At 50.4% G+C, this 20008-nt stretch overlaps 1 protein-coding gene across 1 annotated transcript in view; it reads left to right on the top strand.

Moving 5' to 3' along the window:
* The window catches only part of LOC146251882 (plexin-A2-like), a 77831-nt gene extending 69902 nt beyond the window's left edge, over window positions 1–7929 (top strand). The window contains exons 24-29 of the mRNA XM_084681393.1: window positions 252–351; window positions 3116–3306; window positions 3416–3585; window positions 3837–4049; window positions 4265–4415; window positions 6693–7929. Of these exons, the coding sequence (XP_084537519.1) occupies window positions 252–351; window positions 3116–3306; window positions 3416–3585; window positions 3837–4049; window positions 4265–4415; window positions 6693–6788 (921 nt within the window). The 3' untranslated portion in view covers window positions 6789–7929. The remainder of the gene's footprint in view (window positions 1–251; window positions 352–3115; window positions 3307–3415; window positions 3586–3836; window positions 4050–4264; window positions 4416–6692) is intronic.
* Window positions 7930–20008: the final 12079 nt, after the last annotated feature.

Genomic DNA, 20008 nt, shown 5'->3' with positions numbered 1-20008 from the left:
GAGGGAGGGAGGGAGGGAGGGAGGGAGCTGTGATGTAGAGCGCAGAGAGCAGGAGGAGGGGTGCGAGGGGAGAGATACAGGATCCTGCCATATTTCCACCAACAAAGGCGAAGCCTTACTGTGTTTTATGATTGCTTCTGACTACATTTCCCATGTGCCATTTGGCATCTATGATGGCCAGAGGAAGGTGTACTGCAGGGCCGTGTGTGTTGTCAGATGGTGTGTTTACATGTTTGTTGTTTGTTTCCCAGGTGTCTGACCGCTGTGTGGTGGCTCTGGTACCCAAACAGACTTCGTCCTACAACATCCCACCCTCCGCCAGCATATCACGCACGTCTATCAGCAGATATGGTGAGTCCTGGACACACACACAAACACACACATACACACACATACACACACACACATACCCCCCCCTCCCAGAGCCAGAGAACACACTTTACAGTGTAATGAGTGCAGTAGTTAGGGGTTCAGTGAAGACAGGATGAGCACAGAGGTAGTTGTAGCAGACCAGATGCCACCCAGTTGTATCAATAGAACAGGAATGTTTTCAGAGGGCACTTAACTCTGCAGTGTGAACACAGCCAGACAACTTTCCCTGAAGCTATGGCCGTCTGGAGCCTCTCCTCTCTGTAGAGACCTGGTTTAAAGTTACTCTCTCTCATCTCTCTCTCTTTCTCTCTCTCTCTCTCGCTCGCTCTTGCTCTCTCTCTCCCTCTGTCTCTCTCTACCTTCTCTCTCTGTGTCTTTAGCTCAGGGGGATCTACTAGGATGGCAGAGGGATGGAGAGAGGGAAGGGATGATGGAAAGGGAGGGGATGATGGAAAGAGGGACACAGGGCTAAAAGGAAGTGAGAATAGGGCCTGTGGGAAGGATGAAGAGAGATGTTTGTTTTTCTAACTGCAACCCTTGCTAATTAGGATGCTAGATTGAAGCTGGGACAAGGATGCAGTGGGACACCCACACACCCACACACCCACACACACACACACACACACACACCCACACACACACACACACACACCCACACACACACACACACACGCACATTAGCTCCCTCCTCTGTTGACAGTCCTAGGGTGTGCCACAGGGCGCCCCATCTGGTCCCCCAGCCAGCACACAGAACAGCCAATGGCTAAGTGTGATGGCAGATGACTCCCTCTGCCAATGGTTCTTCTCACACAGGGAAACTGAAAACTGAGGTTGGCCAATTGTCAGGGCTGGGCTTGGATCGTCTGAGCACTGCCTTGCTGTGGCCCGACCAACAGAGCTGGAGATATGCTACTCTTTGTCCCACAGACATGACCAAAAGAACCAGAGATCATCTCTTCATCCTAGAGATGTGACCAATAGAGTTCTCACATTTAGTCTGAACACAACCAGAATTGTTTCACCCCAACCTGACTGGTTTATGTACTGTACATGAATGTGCAGTGAGCCTCCTCATTGAATTTATGCTACTATTAAATCTGGTGACATTTACAGTGTTGGAGAGCACTCCTCATAAACACAGCAACATGAATAGTGTAGAGAGAGCGGAGGATATTGACATCATGAACAGCACTGCAATAAAGCAACATTACACCGCAATGGATCATGGGAGTGGGTAAAGCTATATGTCCTACCATATCCGAAAGAAACCCATTATTATGCTGAAGCTCTCATTCTGCTCACTAAACCCAGCAGTGCACACATTATCATGTCCTTAGAACGTTTACATAGTCCCAAGTTTGAGTTTTCATAGATACAAAGGGCACTTCAATCTCTTTTATTACAAGAGGCGTGTTGAATATTTAACAGAACTCATGAAATAGCAATGAGGAGGCAAAAGGGGGCGCCTCTTGCTCTTATTATTCGTTTTCTTTTTCTTCCTCTGTTTTTCTTCTTGGAGGCGGGCAGGCTGTGTGGTGCATAGAAAGCAGACGTTCCGCTGGCACAACAGTCCCCCATCAATCACAGGCTGGCACTGCTGGCGCAGCTGTGCCCAGACGCCCGCTGATTGATTCATATCAATTTAACGTTCAGCACTTAACATCTCGACTCAATTTAGCCTGCCAGCACCCCCCAGCCCAAAATAACCCAGAACACTCTCCCCTGCGTCTGGGGCTATTATGGGGGGCTAGGGACTGGGGGGTGAAGGGGAGGGGGGTGGATACAGAACCAGCCTCTGGTTTGAAGATGTGGAAAGAGACCTCGGTTCACCCCCCCACCCCCCCCCATTGCCCCCCCGCCCAGTCTCAGGTCTCCAGAAGCCCCTGCGGAATCACCGGTGTTTTGAACATGACACTTAGCGGCGTGAGGCTGGGTCATTCTCTGCTGCTTTGTGGTCCCGTGTGGCCATTGAAGACAGGACAGACAGTTCATGACTGATCCTGCCTCTGCCACCAGGAGAGAGAGGAAGAGAGAGAGAGCTCTAATTAGTATGGCTGAGCAAGAGTGCCGCTACTAAGTGTCAGTGGAACAAGGGAGAAACAGGACGGGAAGAGGGGGATGAGGGGAGGGGGTGGAGGGGGGAGCTATGTGTGGGAAAAGATAGCTGGAGTGCTTAACTTATTAGAGATCTTTTGATGCATTGATTAGGACTGTGACACAGACACTTCGGAGCGCTGTGTCGGCACAATGCATGCACAAGGAAAGAGCCAATTATGAGTGCTTTTAAGAGGAGGCAGCCAGGGACACCTCCGCACTCACAGTGAGGGATGATATGGAGGGAAGAGACGGATAAAGACAGAAAGAGGTGGGGGGGCGCGCTGGCTGACGCCCCCGTCGGACTTGAAATATTAGCGAGAGGCAGGGCTCCTTTCATCCATCTTGTGAGAGAAGGAGCCGCGGCGCTGTGCAGCAGCCACCTCCAGGATGGAGCGGGGCTGCCTGGTCTGCCCGCAGCCCCTCCGTCACCACCCCTCCCTGGGCTGATCCTGCTCTGCTGGCCCCTTGCTGCTGGATGTGCGGGAGCAGCACGGCTGCAGCTTTGGAGGAAGCTACAAAGGAGAGAGGGATATTACAGAGCGGGACCCTGTTGTGTGTGTTTCTGGAGAGCGTGTGCGTGTATAGGCTTTCTAACGTCTCTCTCTCACATTCTTTCCTGTATCTCTCTCTCTCTCTCCTCCTCCAGACTCATCTTTCCGGTACACGGGAAGTCCTGACAGCCTGCGTTCGCGCGCCCCCATGATCACCCCCGACCTGGAGAGCGGGGTCAAGGTATGGCACCTGGTCAAGAACCACGAGCACGGCGACCAGAAGGAGGGAGACCGCGGCAGCAAGATGGTGTCTGAGATCTACCTGACCAGGCTGCTCGCCACCAAGGTAGCTGACGCGCTGTCAACACTGTTACGGTCGCACATCGCACGCATATAGAAAGCATGCACCTGCCAAGGGGGTCTTCTGACCTGTTCTGTGTGCCGTTCCTTCCCAGGGTACACTGCAGAAGTTTGTGGACGACCTGTTTGAGACGCTGTTCAGCACCGTCCACAGGGGCAGCGCTCTGCCGCTCGCCATCAAGTACATGTTCGACTTCCTGGATGAGCAAGCGGACAAACACGGCATCCACGACACGGACGTGCGACACACGTGGAAGAGCAACTGGTGAGGATGCTGGGACAGAGTCCCTCTGTGTAGCAGCAGCAGAATGGACTCTCACAAGATGGCTGAGCCAAGAAGCATAGCAAGTTCAATATATGGTGATCTGTTCATAGTGACCATCTCTCCTCTCTCATGTTCCCATTTTTGGGAACAAGTACGATGCAAGGACTTTGGCCTACTACCAGGCCTGCATCTCTCGACAGTGTCCTAGTGGTCTAACCTGAGTCCTGTATGGTTCTAAATGTTCCCACCAGCCTTCCTCTGAGGTTCTGGGTGAACGTGATCAAGAACCCCCAGTTTGTGTTCGACATCCACAAGAGCAGCATCACGGACGCCTGCCTGTCGGTGGTGGCCCAGACCTTCATGGACTCCTGCTCCACCTCGGAGCACCGCCTGGGGAAGGACTCCCCCTCCAACAAGCTGCTCTACGCCAAGGACATCCCCAACTACAAGAGCTGGGTGGAGAGGTGAGGGCAGACAAATCGAACACACCCTCTCAGATAAGTCTAAAGACATCCCCAACTAGAAGAGCTGGAGAGGTGAGATGCTGGGCTAACACTGACTCTTCCAACATGGCGCAGTAGATAGTAGATAGCAGGATCTATGATCCCATGCAAATGTCAAAGTACTGCGTAAACGGCCCAGGTGAGAGTGTGTGTGTGACCCCTGTCTGTGTGCGCAGGTACTACGCTGACATTAACCGCCTGCCGGCCATCAGCGACCAGGATATGAACGCCTATCTGGCGGAGCAGGCTCGCCTCCACTCCTCTGAGTTCAACATGCTTAGCGCCCTCAACGAGATCTACTCCTACGTTAGCAAATACAGCGAGGAGGTGAGTTGGGCAAACGCACACACACACACAAATGCATAAACACTCACATGCACACCCACACACACGCACTATGCATGCATGTGTGTTAAAAGCATGTAATAGCTTCCAGCATTTACACAAAGACAATCACAGGCTCTTGAACATGAATGCGTCAGGGAGAAGTGAACCATTCAGCAAAGTACCAGAGCTCTGCTCAGGTCAGCTCTGATTCATGTATAGCCCCCCCTCTCCTCTCCCCCCACCTCAGAGAGCTCTGTAGTCCAGTGAGACAGGGAACAAACAGAGCCATGTCTGATAAGTGGAGGACAGACAGAAGCAGTGCGTCTACAAACAGACAGCTGCTTCCCCCGAGCCGTGTCAGAGAACGCTCTCTCCTCTCTCGTCTTCTGTCTCTTCCTCTCTCCTCTCTTTCCCTCTCTTCTTCATTCCCTCTCTTCTCGCTGCCTTGCCACCATGAGAAGCATCACACGTCACATGGCTTCCTTAGATCACCAGGGGAGCTGCAGAGAGGGAGAAACGGGAGCGAGAGAGAGAAACAGAGAAACCGAAAAAGAGGAATAGAGAGAGGGAAGGAGCGAGAGAAAGAGGTCCGTAATGGAGACATTCTTCGTGTAATGTCAGCTCCTCCTCTGGGAGCCATTAGTCTGACCTTTATATTAGACCTTATCCAGAGGAACTGGAGCTAGTCTCTCTCTCCCTCGCTCTCTATCTACCTCAGTCTGCCTCCCTCTCCCCATCTCTGTCTCTCTCCCTCTCTGTCTCTGTCCACTCGTTTTCTGTCTCTCTCCCTCTCTTTCTCCCCCCTCTCCCTCTCTGTCTATCTGTCTCTCTTTCTGTCTCTCTCCCTTTCTTTCTTTCTGTCCCTCTCTTTCTCACACTCTTCCTCTCTGTCTCTCTCCCTCTCTCAGCCTCCATTTGTACTTCCCCGGGGTTAGCCTTCGTTCCTTTTGTATCTCCAAGGCCTCCTCACACCCTCCATCTCACCTTCCTCCTTCCTTTGAGTTTTCTTTTATCTCACACTATCCTTCCACCCCTTCTCCTTCTCTCTTAATTCTCTCTGTCTCGCACACACTCACTCACGCGCACACACACATGCCCACGCCTCCTTCCTGCTCCCGTCTCTGTGCGTTACAGTGCTTAAGTCCTCATCTCCTGCTGGCTCCCGCTCAGCCCTTCACAAGGACCCGTGTGGCCGGCTAACGGCCAGGCACGCCGCTCAGAACGCAGGGAGAGCTGCACCTGCATGCAATGCTTCACATTAATAATAGATTTCTATTGGGCCCCGCCAAGGAGGGGAGAGCACCGCGCCAGCCACTGCCAGCGAGCTCTCTAAGAGCACTTAACCAGACGAGAGGGAGGGAGCCGGCGGGGCGGGCAACGGTGAGCAGGCGGGATGGCGGGCGGGCAGGCTGTTCTCCTCTGCTTCCACGCTCCACAAAAGAGCCCCTCTCCATCCCATGACGCTGTGAGCGCAGGGCCCACGATGGTGGTGCAAACACTGTGTATCGAAAAGAGGGAGGGCACCTCTTCTTTCCTTGTGCACCTAGCCTTGGTCCTCGTGTGAGGGTTTTCGTCGAAACGGAAGCCACCGTGAGCGACAGCCTGTTTGGGGGAGCCCCCGCTGTGGCGGCAGGCCCAGTCGCTCAGCACGTCTGGCCAGAGAAGCAGAGACGTCACAGGAGATCCATGCCCCTTGATCAATACGGGGATTAAGAGCATGTGTGGCACGCTTCATATTGATCTTATTACTGTTATTTTCTCTGTTTGATGCACACATGAAAAGTGCCCCGTTGCAGGGTGTCTGTGTGTGTGTGTGTGTGTCTGGTGTTGCAGCCTGTTCGGCACATCCATCCTGACAGGGCAGACAGGCTTCTGGAGCACAGAGGAGACCCAGTCTGCCTTCCCTTTGAACACAACTTGACAAATGACACATTTCTAGTGAGGGGAAAACGCCTGATGAAAGGACAAAGGTTACTGCACGAGTTTGATTCGCGGATTCGGTGTCACTGACTTTGACAAAGATGGTTACATTCCAAGTTTTCAAATTCCGGTTGTAGATCCAAAAAGCACGCTGCCTCCAGTAGACGTTACCTCCAGCAGCCGGCCTGTCTGTGGATGTTGACTTATCATTTTGCTTTGTACACCGGGGCGTTCCCTTACCTCGGAGCCAACGTTGGCTAGCAACCAGATTATGACAATGTGAATCTACGACAGCGTTGCATGAGTGAGTGTTAGTATAGCACACTAAGCATGGACTGTGCTCTCCTCTCTCCCCAGATCACAGCTGCCCTGGAGCTGGATGAGCAGGCCAAGAAGCAGAGGCTGGCCTACAAGGTGGAGCAGCTCATCTCCGCCATGTCCCTGGAGAGCTGAGAGACTCCCCCACACCCTTGGAGGCCACGCCTCCTGAGGCCACACCCATCTGACTCAACCCAGCCCACAGCCCCGCCCACCTCCCATCTGTGGGAGGGGCCTCCGCCACCCGGGCCTGTTTTTCTCCAACACTTCAGTTTCCTCCTTTCTTCTTCTTCTGCCTTCCTGGTGTGCTACCATCAGCTGAGTGAAAGACTTCACTGGAGGACCAGTGACTGTTTACTGGGTTCTGGAGACCCACTGGTGAACTCACCTGGGGCCCCACCAGACTGCATCTCATTTAGAAAACGTTTTTGGTTTGTTATATGGAGTTGAGTGTATGAGTTTGTGTGTGTGTGTGTGTGTGTACAGGACCTAAAGAGACGATGTGATATGCTGTGAGGCAGATCTTCTCCTCTCTGCTGGAGACTCCCATCACACAGAGAGGGAAACAAACACTTCCTCACAAATGTCTGATTGCAGAAATATCGTTGTTGCGTTTGCTTCCAAATTTTATTTTTGTACCATGTGTGCACATTTGAATCGTTATCAGTTCCTGTTGAAATCCGGTGTCATATTGCTGTCCTGTCAGAAGCTGGTGATGAAACAGACTCAACCATCTTGTCTTCTCCTGCACCGCCTCTCTGTCCGCCTCCAAACAGACAGGCAGAGAGAGGGTCATGGCTTAGACGGATGCTCGACATCAAACGGACACGTCCCACCGCTTTCACCCTATCAGAGCCTGTACAGGAAACCATGTGACGCACCCTCATCCTCCAAGAGAGCCAACGCATATACCAACGATGAGGTCGGAGTTGAACCAGCATGCTAGTGGGCACCTAGACCCGGCGCCGTGTGGGTTAGAGGAAGCTAATCACACGGCCTCATTGGGTTTAAGAAGAGACGACTACCTACCGAACCAGCCGCACGTTGGGTGTCTAAGACTTTATCCAGCTGTACTGACTGTCCTCTGTGTCTGTTCTGGTCGATCCATGTCTATGGCTGTGAATGTACAAAAACAGATGTGTACTTGTTTTGGTTTTCTTTTGTTTAGGTTATTTCCTCCTAATAGGGGGGTTAGTTGAACTGAGCTCCCTGTTGAGACAGACAGACAGACAGACAGACAGACAGACACTTAAGGGAACATGTCCATTCCTCTGTCCAGTCCCCCCCCCCCCCCGCCCCTTACCTTACTGTTCTACATTATCTAACCAGTTTCTAACGCCCCCCCCTCCACAGTATGAGGGTGTGTATAGTCTGTGTCGTGGCTGTCATTGACGTGACTCTGCTGCTCTTGCGTACAGCTACCAGTTAGTGCAGAATAGACTAGAGTCCTGAAGGAGGACAGGACGCCGGGGGCTGGAGGGGAGAACACTCCGTTATGTAACCACTGTACTTGTATGGCTTTAGGGATTTGATCAACTGTGTGTGTATTCTTGCATGCATCGTGTCACATGTCAGAAGTGTTCCAAGGGTCCATCTTTGTTTTTTCAAGTGCCAACGTTGTCCGGCTAGCTCCAGTAAAGCCACCGCGCTAGTTTTGCGGGAGCTGCATGTCCCACCCACCTCCAACAATGTCCTAACGGACATCCGAAGCCTCTGTGGGTCTAGTTTGATGAAGTGCCAAAAGGTCCTGTCGTTTAAATTATTCACTGATGTGTCAGAATTGGTTCATGTTTTCGGGAGGGAGAGCGAAGCCCTTGAACTGAAACGCGGTGTCTTTGGAGACCAGGCTGATGTAACTGGCCAGCTGAAGATGCACAGTCAGGCTCCTGAAAGGGCAGGTACGACAGCAACCCACCCAGGAGACAAGACTGATGATGCTAATCGACAGCGCTGCAGGGTGTCATCACTCTCGACTCGGGAGAAGCACCATCGCAGCATTGGCGTGGGCTGAAGACGTCCACTACCTGTAGATTCCAGGACAGCTCGGCTTCATGTCGTATGCTCCTCGTTTACGGACAGTACTTGAACATGGCCAGTGATGGAGGTGTGCGGGGTGAATGTAGGGAAGGAACACCAGATAAAATGAAAAGTGTTTGTTTAACTCTGTGGCCTTAGAAGACCCACCGCCCAGTGCTCCTGATCCCCCTTCTCTGACCCTTCTCTCCACCTGGCCCCCTGAGATGAGGTACCTGGCCTGCCCTGGTGTAGGGGGGCTGTCTGAGTGTGTGTGTGTGTGTGGGGGGGGCGGGGGGGGTGAAGAGGAGAGGTACCTGGTACAGGCAGCCACTGCCACTCTGCGGCTCACCTTAGCTGTTTGAAGAGAGACGCTTTCTGGAACGAGACAGAAAGAGAGGGAGAGAGAGAGAGAAACCCCTTTAGCTCTAGTTTCCTGCTCTGACTTTGAAGCAGCTCTTTGATGTGAGTGAGCCATGTGCACAGTGTGATCAGAGATATAAAAAACCCACATCAAAAAAAAGGAGAAAAAAAATCAGTTAGAGAAATGTGTGGCGGGCAGATGATTGACGGGGCATTAATGTGGTAGGGGCAGGGGAGGCATGGGGGGTAGGTGGGGTGCTGTATTTTGGCCCCCTGGTGAGCACTGCAGCCCCTCACAAACATCTGTTGGCATACGCTCAGCGTGCACAACCACACACGCATACACAAACAATCTTCCTTTAGACAAAGGTGTCTTCCCTACTTCTGCGAACAGATTTGTATCCTCCTCATACCTCATAGCTTGTCTGTCCTGGCGTGCGCCATGTGACAAGACCTTCTATTGTCTTCTACTGAAGGGGTGAAACATTCACTTCTCCACGATAGGTTATACAGTAAGTTGATTCCTTTCGTTGTCATTATGTTTTCAGATCAATCAGACAAACCTGAAATCCCCCCTGCAACTGCATGCCTGTCTATCACACTTCCATTGCGCTTTTGTCAAAGAGATTTTGTTGGATAGAAAGTAGTTTGTTTTTATGCTGCGCCATTTTATATTTTGAGAAAGTGAAAGGCGATTGTTACGTTTACTGTTCATTCTGCAGTGCGGAATATGATTTTACAGGAATATGATTTTACAGCCATTTGTTTTAAACATGTTGCAGTTAATCGCATCTGCGATATATACAGTATAATATTAGATATAACCTAATTTCAAATGGAGCTGGAACTGAATAGATGAGATGTTGTGCACTTTCAGCTCTTGACTTACATGCCTCTGTGGGTGGTGTGTTGCGTTGGTCGGCATTTTTCATGAATATACAAAATCAACATTTATTCACTATTTCCTTTTTATGTCGTCAGTGAGAAGACCAGATTACCGATACTCAAAATGATCACAAAATATTAAATGAATATCCTTCCATTTTTAACACAACACATAGTTGACAACCCTTCGTAGACACTGGAGTTCTGTAATATAGAAAATACAGATAATAATGACAACGATGAGGATAATAATATGGCTGTCTGTTCTTGTTGTTTTATAAAAAGTGTTGTGAAAATTGTAAGAAAGTTAAAGTATTTAAAAAGTTGTTCTTGTTTTTTTTTATTTGCTTTGGTTTTGTTATGATAATATATTATTGTGTACCTATTGTAAATATGAAGCACACCTATTTTGCAAGCCAAGGATTCACTTTGTACCGTTGTTATATATAAATAAACTTTGCTGGTTAAAAATCGCATAGAGCCAAGCCATGCTGTCACATCTGGATGCTGGGAAACAGGCATTCTGGGAGGAGAGCTGAGATATAGTAAGCCAGGGAGAGGTCACCCAGAGGTTACAAACTGTACATGTCATTTGTTTATGCATTGAACACTCATCTCCAGACTAAGGTCCATTGTCTGAAACAGTTTTGGTATAACCATAACTCCTAACCCACTGATAGACCTTCTACATATGGCTGTGTCTGTGTCTCTGGATGTGTATATGTGTGTGGTCGACACGAGGCCAGTGATGGCCTTCCTCCAGGCTAGCTGACCCTGGCATGCCTCAAGGAACACAGGGCTAGTTACTAGCTCATCCATCCCAATTAGCCCTGGGTTAATCCTGAGAGCCTATCTAAACTCTGGCATGAATGGACTCTCACAGGGCTTATAGCCTCTAACAAGATAGCCAGCAGATCTAATATGGGGGAGTGCACTGTTAGTCTTCATGGAGAGCTGTTAGCCCTGCTTAAACTGCCTCTCCTGCACCTCAACGCAGCACTGCCATGGATGCAATCCCATTAGGCGGGTGGTGGAAGTGGTGGGGCTGGGCAGGGTGAGGGCAGGGCAAGGTGAGGGTCTGCTGGGATGAGGGGCCTGAGGGGAGGAAGGCTTCACTCATTGAGGTTGGTGGCTGCAGTCAGGTGCCTCAAGCAGATTTATAACTTAGCTGCATCTGTCAACCCCACACTGTCAGATTCCAGTCTTACTGCAGTGATCAGCAAGCTAGGGGAGACTGTACTCATGGGAACAACGTTTACCTAGACCTCGAGGTGTTTCCAGTCCTGCGGCATCAATCTTTAACCAGGCAGCACAGGGCGACTCATCAATATTTGACCATGTTCTGCATGCAGGTCAGTAGGTTACCAGCAAGTGCAGTTGTCAGCTGGTCGACACTGTAATGCTATAACAGGGTCATTACATGCCTGTCCTCTGAGAGTTGAGATGGAATCCAACGAGCCGTCATTCAGGCACCCAAGGAGGCGACGCCTTTCAGGGTCATCTTTCCTTCTTAAGCCTTCACGGAGCAAAAAGCCTCAAGAATAGTTATTCTAAAACGGAAGATTCTCTCAAGAATGAACACACAGTAGCATACCATCATGACCTTCCGGGCTGTTCCAGTGTGCTGCCTGCTGTGTGTCCAGTCCTCGTGAGCCAGACGGAGGCTCTAGCATGCAGAGATATGGATCAGGGGAGATGCTCTCTCTTTCTGAGCCCGCTCTCTGTGGGGGAGAGCTTCACTTCAAAGTGAGCTATCACTGCTACAATACACCCCACAGCTCATCTCCTGTGAAACCACCCCCCTCAATGGCACAGAAGCCCATGACACACACACACACACACACAGTGCTGCTGATAAGCTGCAGGTCTCAGATGTGTGTGCCCCAGTGGGAGACAGATACGAAGTATGCACACCCCCATCAAGAGCTAAAGGCCCACACTCAACACTGAACGCTTTTGTCATGAACAGTGTTGTGCGGTGCCTTGCCCCCCACCCCTCCCACCCTTCCGGCAGACCATGCTCCTGATATGTGTGTCCTCCGGGGGGGGCTAATCCCCACAGCGTCTAATCCCGTACCGCTGAGACCAACTCTAACCCACATGGGACTTAATGCCCTGTAATGCCTTTAAAGGGACGATGCATAAAGCTGACATCCCATTGGTTGTGGGTGGGATTCCCCTCCAGGATTACAAGGCTCCTTCTGAAATAATGAGCAGCAGTCGGCCTCAGGGAATGCAGGGGTCTCTCAGTCCTGTGGGAGGTGCACAGGGAGGGTTCAGTTGAGACTGAAGTCACTGTACCAGTCCAGAACCTACTGTTCTTTTGGCTTGGTTTTAGGAATCTTCTGGATTCTTAATTGTAGGTTGCTCAGAAGCTTTGTGTGCAGGTGTAGCTGTTTTCCTGTCACCTGCTCAAAGCTCTTTGGAAGAACAGGACCTGTTTTGTGCAGATGATTACACGGTGTATGGTCTATTGGAGTACAGACCTGTGTTTTTAGGACAAACATATGTTTCCCCATTTGCACCGGTCGTTTTTCCAAGAGGGCGGGTGGCTATGGGGCGTGCCCTGTTTGACGTGGCATAATGAGGCCGCTGACAAGGGGTCAAGGGTCACACAGTTGTCTGTCACCAGGCTGGAGGGGGACCTCAGCAGAGGTGGAAATAAAAGGAACTGGTAGTGAATGATGAGAGAAATGAAAGGGGGAAGATACATAGACGAGATGGCTTTTTGATGGTGAGGTGCTGCAGGATAGGAGAAGGCATCAGGAAATGGTTAAGAAGTGAGAATCCAGGTGTCATCAGCTTTTGCCACTTGGTCTATTAATAGAAGGTATCCTGCTGTTCAGCCTGTCAGTCTCAGTCTGCTCTCTCTCTCTCTCTCTCTCTCTCTCTCTCTCTCTCTCTCTCTCTCTCTCTCTCTCTCTCTCTCTCTCTCTCTCTCTCTCTCTCTCTCTCTCTCTCTCTCTCTCTCTCTCTCTCTCTCTCTCTCTCTCTCTCTCTCTCTCTCTCTGTCTTTCTCTCCTCTCTCTCCATCCCTCTGCCTCAGCTGATGCATGTGATGTTCTTTCCCTCATTAGAGTGGCAGAGAGATTGGGGAGAACGCACGCTGGCGAACTGTTGTGTGGACGGCATATTTCACACACCTGCCCATCAAACATACACACACACACACACACACACATACACACGAGCACACACTCACACATACTCATTCTCACATGGAATAACATGTTTTTACTTTGAAAGCAAGCATACATAATGCCAGAGGAACATAAACCTACACAAACCCAAACATATATAAGATCAGGCCGGGGGACAGACTGGGGCAGCAGAGCTGGGTCTGTTTGACTGTGGGCATTCCTGAAGACTGGGTTGGACCCTCCAGCCATGGGAACACGCCCCCCCCCCCCCCCCCTTCTGTTCTGGATGGTGAAAAGGCGCCTCCGAGGGTTGACGACACCGTCCTAGTGAGAAAGGTTCCTCTCCTTTAACTCTGCTTAGGGAAAACAAAGAGTGGGGGAAGAGGAGGAGGAAGGCTGGAGGAAGGCCAGTGCTCCTGGCCCTCCCCTGCCATCTGGATTTTCCAAAAGTGCCAGCGTATGTATTTCTTGTTCTGAAACACACACACACACACACAAACAGTGGCACAAACTCACCTTCCCCACTTTGAGGCGCAGGTGAGAAACGCCTGCTGGTAACTCATTTCCATATGCAGATGTTAATTACTGCTGGAGCTTGTTTGGGCCAATCGGAAGGCTCCTGCAACAGCTTGTGCCGCTCATCCCCCCGCAGGTTGTCGTTTCCACGGTAACTCCCATGGCTGATAATAAAGATGATCACCTGCGATTTCCTTCATGGCTCATTTTCCTGCACCAGCCTGAGAGTGGCCAGAGAGCTGCTGTCTGATTCTCTATGCTTAGTCCTTATCCGCACACTGGAGCTGGGGCCAGCAAAGGCCCACACACACATCCATTCAAACACACACACACACACACACCATAGACATGGAGGCACACAAACCAAAGCATTAACAAAGACCCACACATACCCACCTACTGTAGACACACAGACAAACTCACACAGACACAGAGACACACAGAAGTCTGTGTTTTTGACAAGCTGTGCTGGTTTGATGTAGTGATGTGGAGGAGTCGGAGGTCAGGCCAGATCAGGTGAAGTCCTGTGTGATAGACAGGTGGTGGACATGGGGAAGGGACGGAGGGTGGAGAAACTGAGACATCGAGCTTATCTTCTGTCTTTTCTGATGATTTTGATGTCAAAGGTTGACACCATTGACACCAAAAAATCCTCAGACTTTGTCACATTTCTTCTTTTACCTTCCAATCCTCTAACCTAAAATATACAAAGTGTTTTTTTCGCCATCCTCTGCCAACTCCTCTCAACCTTATCTTTACCATTATCTCTTTTAGGTAAACATAGCCTGTTGCACTGTCTGCCCCCCCCTACCCCTTCGCTGCAGTTCAAAGAGAGCCATCTGTTTTATACAATGTAAAGAATAGATCCGAGCCCCCCCCCCCTCTTTCTTTCTTTCTTTCTTCCTCTCTGTCTCTCTCTCTCTCTCTCTCTCTCTCTCTCTCTCTCTCTCTCTCTCTCTCTCTCTCTCTCTCTCTCTCTCTCTCTCTCTCTCTCTCTCTCTCTCTCTCTCTCTCTCTCTCTCTCTCGCTCTCTCTCTCCCGCCTTCCCTCTTTTGGCTCTCTTGAATCCATTGTCCAGACAGGAACGTGCTTTGGATAGTAAGGGCTCACTTTCGGCACACTTCTTTGAGAATTATTTAAGGCTGAGGAGTTTCTGTGAAATGAATATTTGATGTGGAGGACCTGAGCGCCTCTCCCCCAAGCCCAGAGCAACACTTCAGAGACAGGCTGGGCTGAGACGCTCTCCCTCTGCCCTCACACACACACACACACAACACACACATACAACACACATACAACACGTTGATAGTGCAACTACAAAACTACCGGCATAACCTATCCATAACAGGTGTGCAGACAGCACCACACTTAGTTTAGCCTGCTTTCCTTTGTTACATGTCGTTTGTTAAAAGAACAGTGCACTTGAATCAGTATCTCTGTAATTGATGCCAGCATTAGTCAGATGTGTAGTGTCCATACGTAGACTCTTGGTAATTTGTACATATTTAGGACAAACATTTCTTTTTCTCCCTTTGCTTCTACTTCTTCATTGTATCTCAATGTCTTTCTATGTGCATGTCGTCCACAGTAGGTAATACCATGGCGTGTTCTTTTGTGTATTACCTGTGTCCCTCGCTTTGTTCATGAGGAGAGCAGTCAGAGTCTTTCGCCTCCAGGTTTCACATCCAAACATTGACACTAGAAGGCAATATTGAGTCATTGAAGTAAATACTACATTTCACGTACAGGGGTGGTTAAAGCTTTGGAGGTTATAGAAACCTTGTCTTGCAGTGCCATCTGTAGGCCAACTCAGTAACTGCCATTCTTCTCACACACTCAAACAAAAGAACACAAACACCAAAGCCAGAACACAATAAACCTACGCAGTGGAAACAGACTCTGATTTGAGTGAACATTCCTCTCGCCTGTGGTGCCCAGACACACATTCATCCTCCACAGCCCGGCCATACTTAGTAGAAAAGGAGCTCCAAAGATGGATCCAGCTAGTAAAACATAATCAGAGCCGTCTGGGCGCCTCCCTAATGAATGAATCCCTCAAGTCTGATCTGGCAATGCTGCCACAATGCAGACTCTGTAAATCCATGTTTATCTCCCTCACAGAATACTGACTCTGAGTCAATAACCCCTGCCGGCTTTGTACGCGTCCCTCCCGCCTCCACAACACACTGTCCACACTGTTGAGTTGAAACACCTTCAATGTATGTTTTACAGCGTCAATATTCTCGTGGTCGTTCCTGTAGATAGACTGCACACAGACAGAGCGGTGTTCATGTGATGCTCAGATGAAGTCCACTGAAGCGAGCGAGGGGAGGACCACACTGTGCAGCAGGGGAATGACTAACATGTGGATGCTCCACATGAAGCCTCTGCCACATGGGCGTGTGAGCCCTGATGCTCATGTCTGTTCCTCCACCCAACGCGTCTCACTTGTCTTCCCTATGTAACTCTTCCCCCCTTCAGATGGTTGAACCCAGGGATTGAGGTCTTCTCTGGGATTCTATGAAGCCCACACAAATCACTTCAAGATGTCTGCCGGCAAGCCAATCAGAGCCAATCAGAGCCAATTAGAGCTACTTATGGGCCTATGGAGTGGACCGTTTCTGCTGCCCCGCCCACAGACCGAGGAGGAAGTGAAGGCAGAGGCTGGCTGTGAAGGAGAGACTGAGAGAAGGTGAGCGTGAGGTCACAAAGTCCTGATTCAGTCCAACTCCAACTCACTCAAAGAGTAAAATTGACTCATGTGAGCGAGGCCTAATGGAGAGGGCTCTTGGTTCATATCAGCCAAAACATTTTTGTCCATACGTTTTTTTGTGCATACTGTGTACACAATGTGTTTTCTGGTTATGTCATTCAGGCCTTTCATTGCATTGTGTATATGTACTTATGTATGTGTGTGTGTGTGTATGTATGTGTGTGTGTGTGTGCTGCGGGGGCCACAGGGTTGGTTTTATGAACAATAGGAGGAGGGCCTCTCCAGAGACTAGTGTTAAAGAGGACCATCTGTACGGGCTGGAGAGGATGGAGAGAATAGAGGAGTTCAAGGTGGGAGAAGAAGAAAAGGGAGGAACTTGGCTTTACTCGCTCATGTTTTGGAAAGCACATAAGCACTGACTCCAAATCAATAAAACAAGCTGCTCATGCATGTCAGCATTGAACGAATACAGATTCTTGTGAACAAATCACTTGGACCCTTTGTGCAGCTTCATGGCTAGTGGTCAGTGCTGTGCTGGGTCTAGCAGGGTAATATACACTATCTCTGGCTCAGTTTGGATCATGTTTAGATTGAGATGTTATTTTCCGTGAGTTTTCAAGAACATAATGTAATGTGTTCCTTGGCGATAAGGAGCTGTACGTTCTTCCTGTTTGCCTCCGTCTTCTCTGGCAGTCTGTTTCCTCATCCAAAGCTGACATCATCCATCAGATAGCCCTGCTATGACATCATGTCCTGTGTGTGTGCCCATGGCAGGAGGGCCTGGGCAGTGCCCGTGTTCCGTCATGGCTCCTCACCAGGGACTGGGCTGGTGTGTGGGACTGGGAACCTCTCAGAGCTGATCTAACCCAGATCCCAGCAGCCCTGGCCTGCCTGGGCCAGTCTGATCTCCGGAGTGCTCTTTCCACAGAGCCCTGAGAGAGAGAGACTGGAGCCCACGTCTGGCCAGGAATGGTGTGGCCTAGCCCAGCCTAGCCTGTTCTCAGATGTTCCACCCACTGTTACCCAAGTGACAGGCTGGCAGTGCTCCTGTGTTTCAAGGAGCCGGGCAGACAGGTAAGGGCTGTTTGTTTTCCTGTGATGAGGGGAGGGAGCACCCCTCTGCTTCTGGTATGGTGGAGAGGGGAACAGGGCCCAGTCCTATCTATAGAAACGTGTCAGCCTGACTGAAGAATGGCAGGAAACTGAGAAGAGGAAAGGAAACTGGGCTTCAACAGGATGACAGAGGAGATAGGGGAGGAGCAGAGATGGTCTGGGTGGGGTTCAAGAGGTTGTGTGTGGAAGACATTTTGCCTGTGCGTGTGTGTATTTGTTTGTGAGTGTGTGTGAAGGGGGCGGGGGTGTAGGGCCGTGTGTCTGTGGGATAAGACATGTACGTCCGTGTTGGTGTGTGTGTGAAGGCGGAGGCTCAGTATTGTTTCCTCTGCTGGCAAGGCCGAGCCATAGCTGCAAACACAGCCTTTGAAAACTCCTGGCTCAACTCCTTTTCTCATCCTGCCCCTTCCACGTGCTCCACCCCTGTCCGTATACCAACAGGAAGGTCTCACCATTCTTCACTTCCAAGTACGTCTCCAGGAATTTAATTCCAACATTTTGGGAAGCAAACTTCCATTGTGGCCCTGATTGTGGCTTGAGCACAATGCTATGGATGACTGCATGGTTGAGCTGACCTGGGCTCAGTGTCCTGGGCCACCTTGATTAGACCAGTCATAAAGAGTTCCTGTTTTTCTCCACTGAGTCAACACAACCAAACCATTAAACAGATTGATCGTTTCAAAGACAGGAAATTCAGTCAAATGTGCTATCCAACAACTATTTGTTGGGGTCCTTGTAAAAACAAGTTACTTCAAGGTACTTCTGGAGTCATTTTCCGATACTTCATTGGTACGCTGCATATACTATAATACTGCATATACCTTCATGTCCCACCCAGCCAGTGGGTCTACAACCTGTAATCCACAACCCCACCCCCATCCTGCACACCCTTCCAACCCCTGTAGGACCAACCGGGCCAGAGGGGGTTACAGGTTCCAGACTCTCTGGCTCCCACCACCCCCAGATGTCATGATGTGCTGGCACTGCCCAAACAAGCCCCCCTGCCGGGGCACAGAGGAGCTTTGTGTACGACACACTACAGTGAAAATGTAACCAAAGGAGGAGAGACCCCTCTCAGAGTGCCACAGGCTGGTCCGGGCTCCAGCTTTTGTTTTGCTGGAAGCGGATTGTCTCCCGTGTTTGGGAAGTGGAGAGCACTACAGAGACCCCTGAACGAAGCCACAGGGGAAACTGAGCCCCTGCCAAGAGAGAAACACAGCGCACGCATTATCCAACCTCATCTCATCTGCAACTTGAAGCAGATGTGTGTAAATCTCTTTCCCTTTTTCTGTTTGATATAATGTTGGGCGGCGATTCTCCAGTCTCTGTGTGTGCATGCGTGTGTGTGTGTTCAGGGTACACAGCCTCCCACCCCCACCATTTCCTGATGTTTTTTAGGGTCAGCGGGGAGGTGCGTGGGGACGGGGGTGGGGTGGGGCTTGGGGTGGGGTGGGGGTGGGGGTGGGGTTGGGGGTGGGTTGGAAGGTTGGGGGGGTGATCCAGTTCCCAGTCCCAGAAGAGAAGGAACACACCGAGGGTCCACAGAGACAGGGAGGGCTGAGAAGACAAGGCCTCGCTCTTGGCTTCACTCACCCCCATCTGCCGGGATTGTTTGACAAGCAATTCTGCAGGCAATCCCCAAGAACACACGAATGCCAGTGCAGTGCTTCCAGATGTGGCCTGGCTCTCCACAATGGTCCTGCAGCACACATCGACGTGTGAAACTACCCCAGACTCACACACAGACCGAGGCATCATGCACCAGTGTCCCAGGTCTTTGAGCATGGAGTGGCGTCATCAAGTACTTTTAGTGGATAACTGTTGTGTGTTTTGGTTGATTGATTGTGTGCTGCCCCTCTTGTGTATGTGGATGTGAGTGTATGTGAGTATTTATATGTATGTGCGCGTGCGTGCGTACACGTGTGTTTGTTCACTGGAGCGCAGTGCGTGACCCCATGTGCTACACAGGACTCTCAGCTATGCACGACATAAAGCAGGCCGAGGGGGGGGGGGGGCAGCTTCCTGTTTACCAGGTGCATCTTCAGAGCGCAGCCACTCTCTTATCTAAACCTCTTTCACAAACACTACATTACTGACCTCAGAGCAGGCTGGCCGCCCTGGCTGTCAAATCTAAAACCCAAAACAGGACGAGCACTACGAAGGGAAACCCGTGGCGCACTTGTAGTGTGGTGGGGTTTGGTGGGAGGTGAGATACAACAGTACATGTCTCCCTGGCCTGTCTGAGGGGAGCGACAGTGTGGAGAGACCACACCTTGGTCTGTTTCACTGCTCAGGATCCTTATCGATGGAGTTGCCATTTTTTTTTTTTTTTACTTAAATTCATCTCTGGATGTAAAAGTACTGCACAGCACATACGCAGTCGAACACGAACACAGAATCAAAACAAACTGTGTTGCTTAGTAGGTAGTGCATAGTAAAGTGTCCGGACACAACATGAGAGTGAACCAGAGGGAGGAGGGATAGCAGTTGCCTTCAGAATAGCGGTTAAAACCAGACACCAAATAAAGGGGTGTGGAAAGGGGTGTGGAGGAAAGAGAGGGAGGGAGGAAAGAGGGGCAAAGGAGAGGGGGCTGTATAAGAGTAGCAGAACA

This window comes from Hypomesus nipponensis, chromosome 18 (genome assembly GCF_054491055.1).
Source record: "Hypomesus nipponensis isolate SF chromosome 18, ASM5449105v1, whole genome shotgun sequence".
Lineage (NCBI taxonomy): Eukaryota > Metazoa > Chordata > Actinopteri > Osmeriformes > Osmeridae > Hypomesus > Hypomesus nipponensis.
This window is presented reverse-complemented; position numbering and strand designations above follow the sequence as displayed.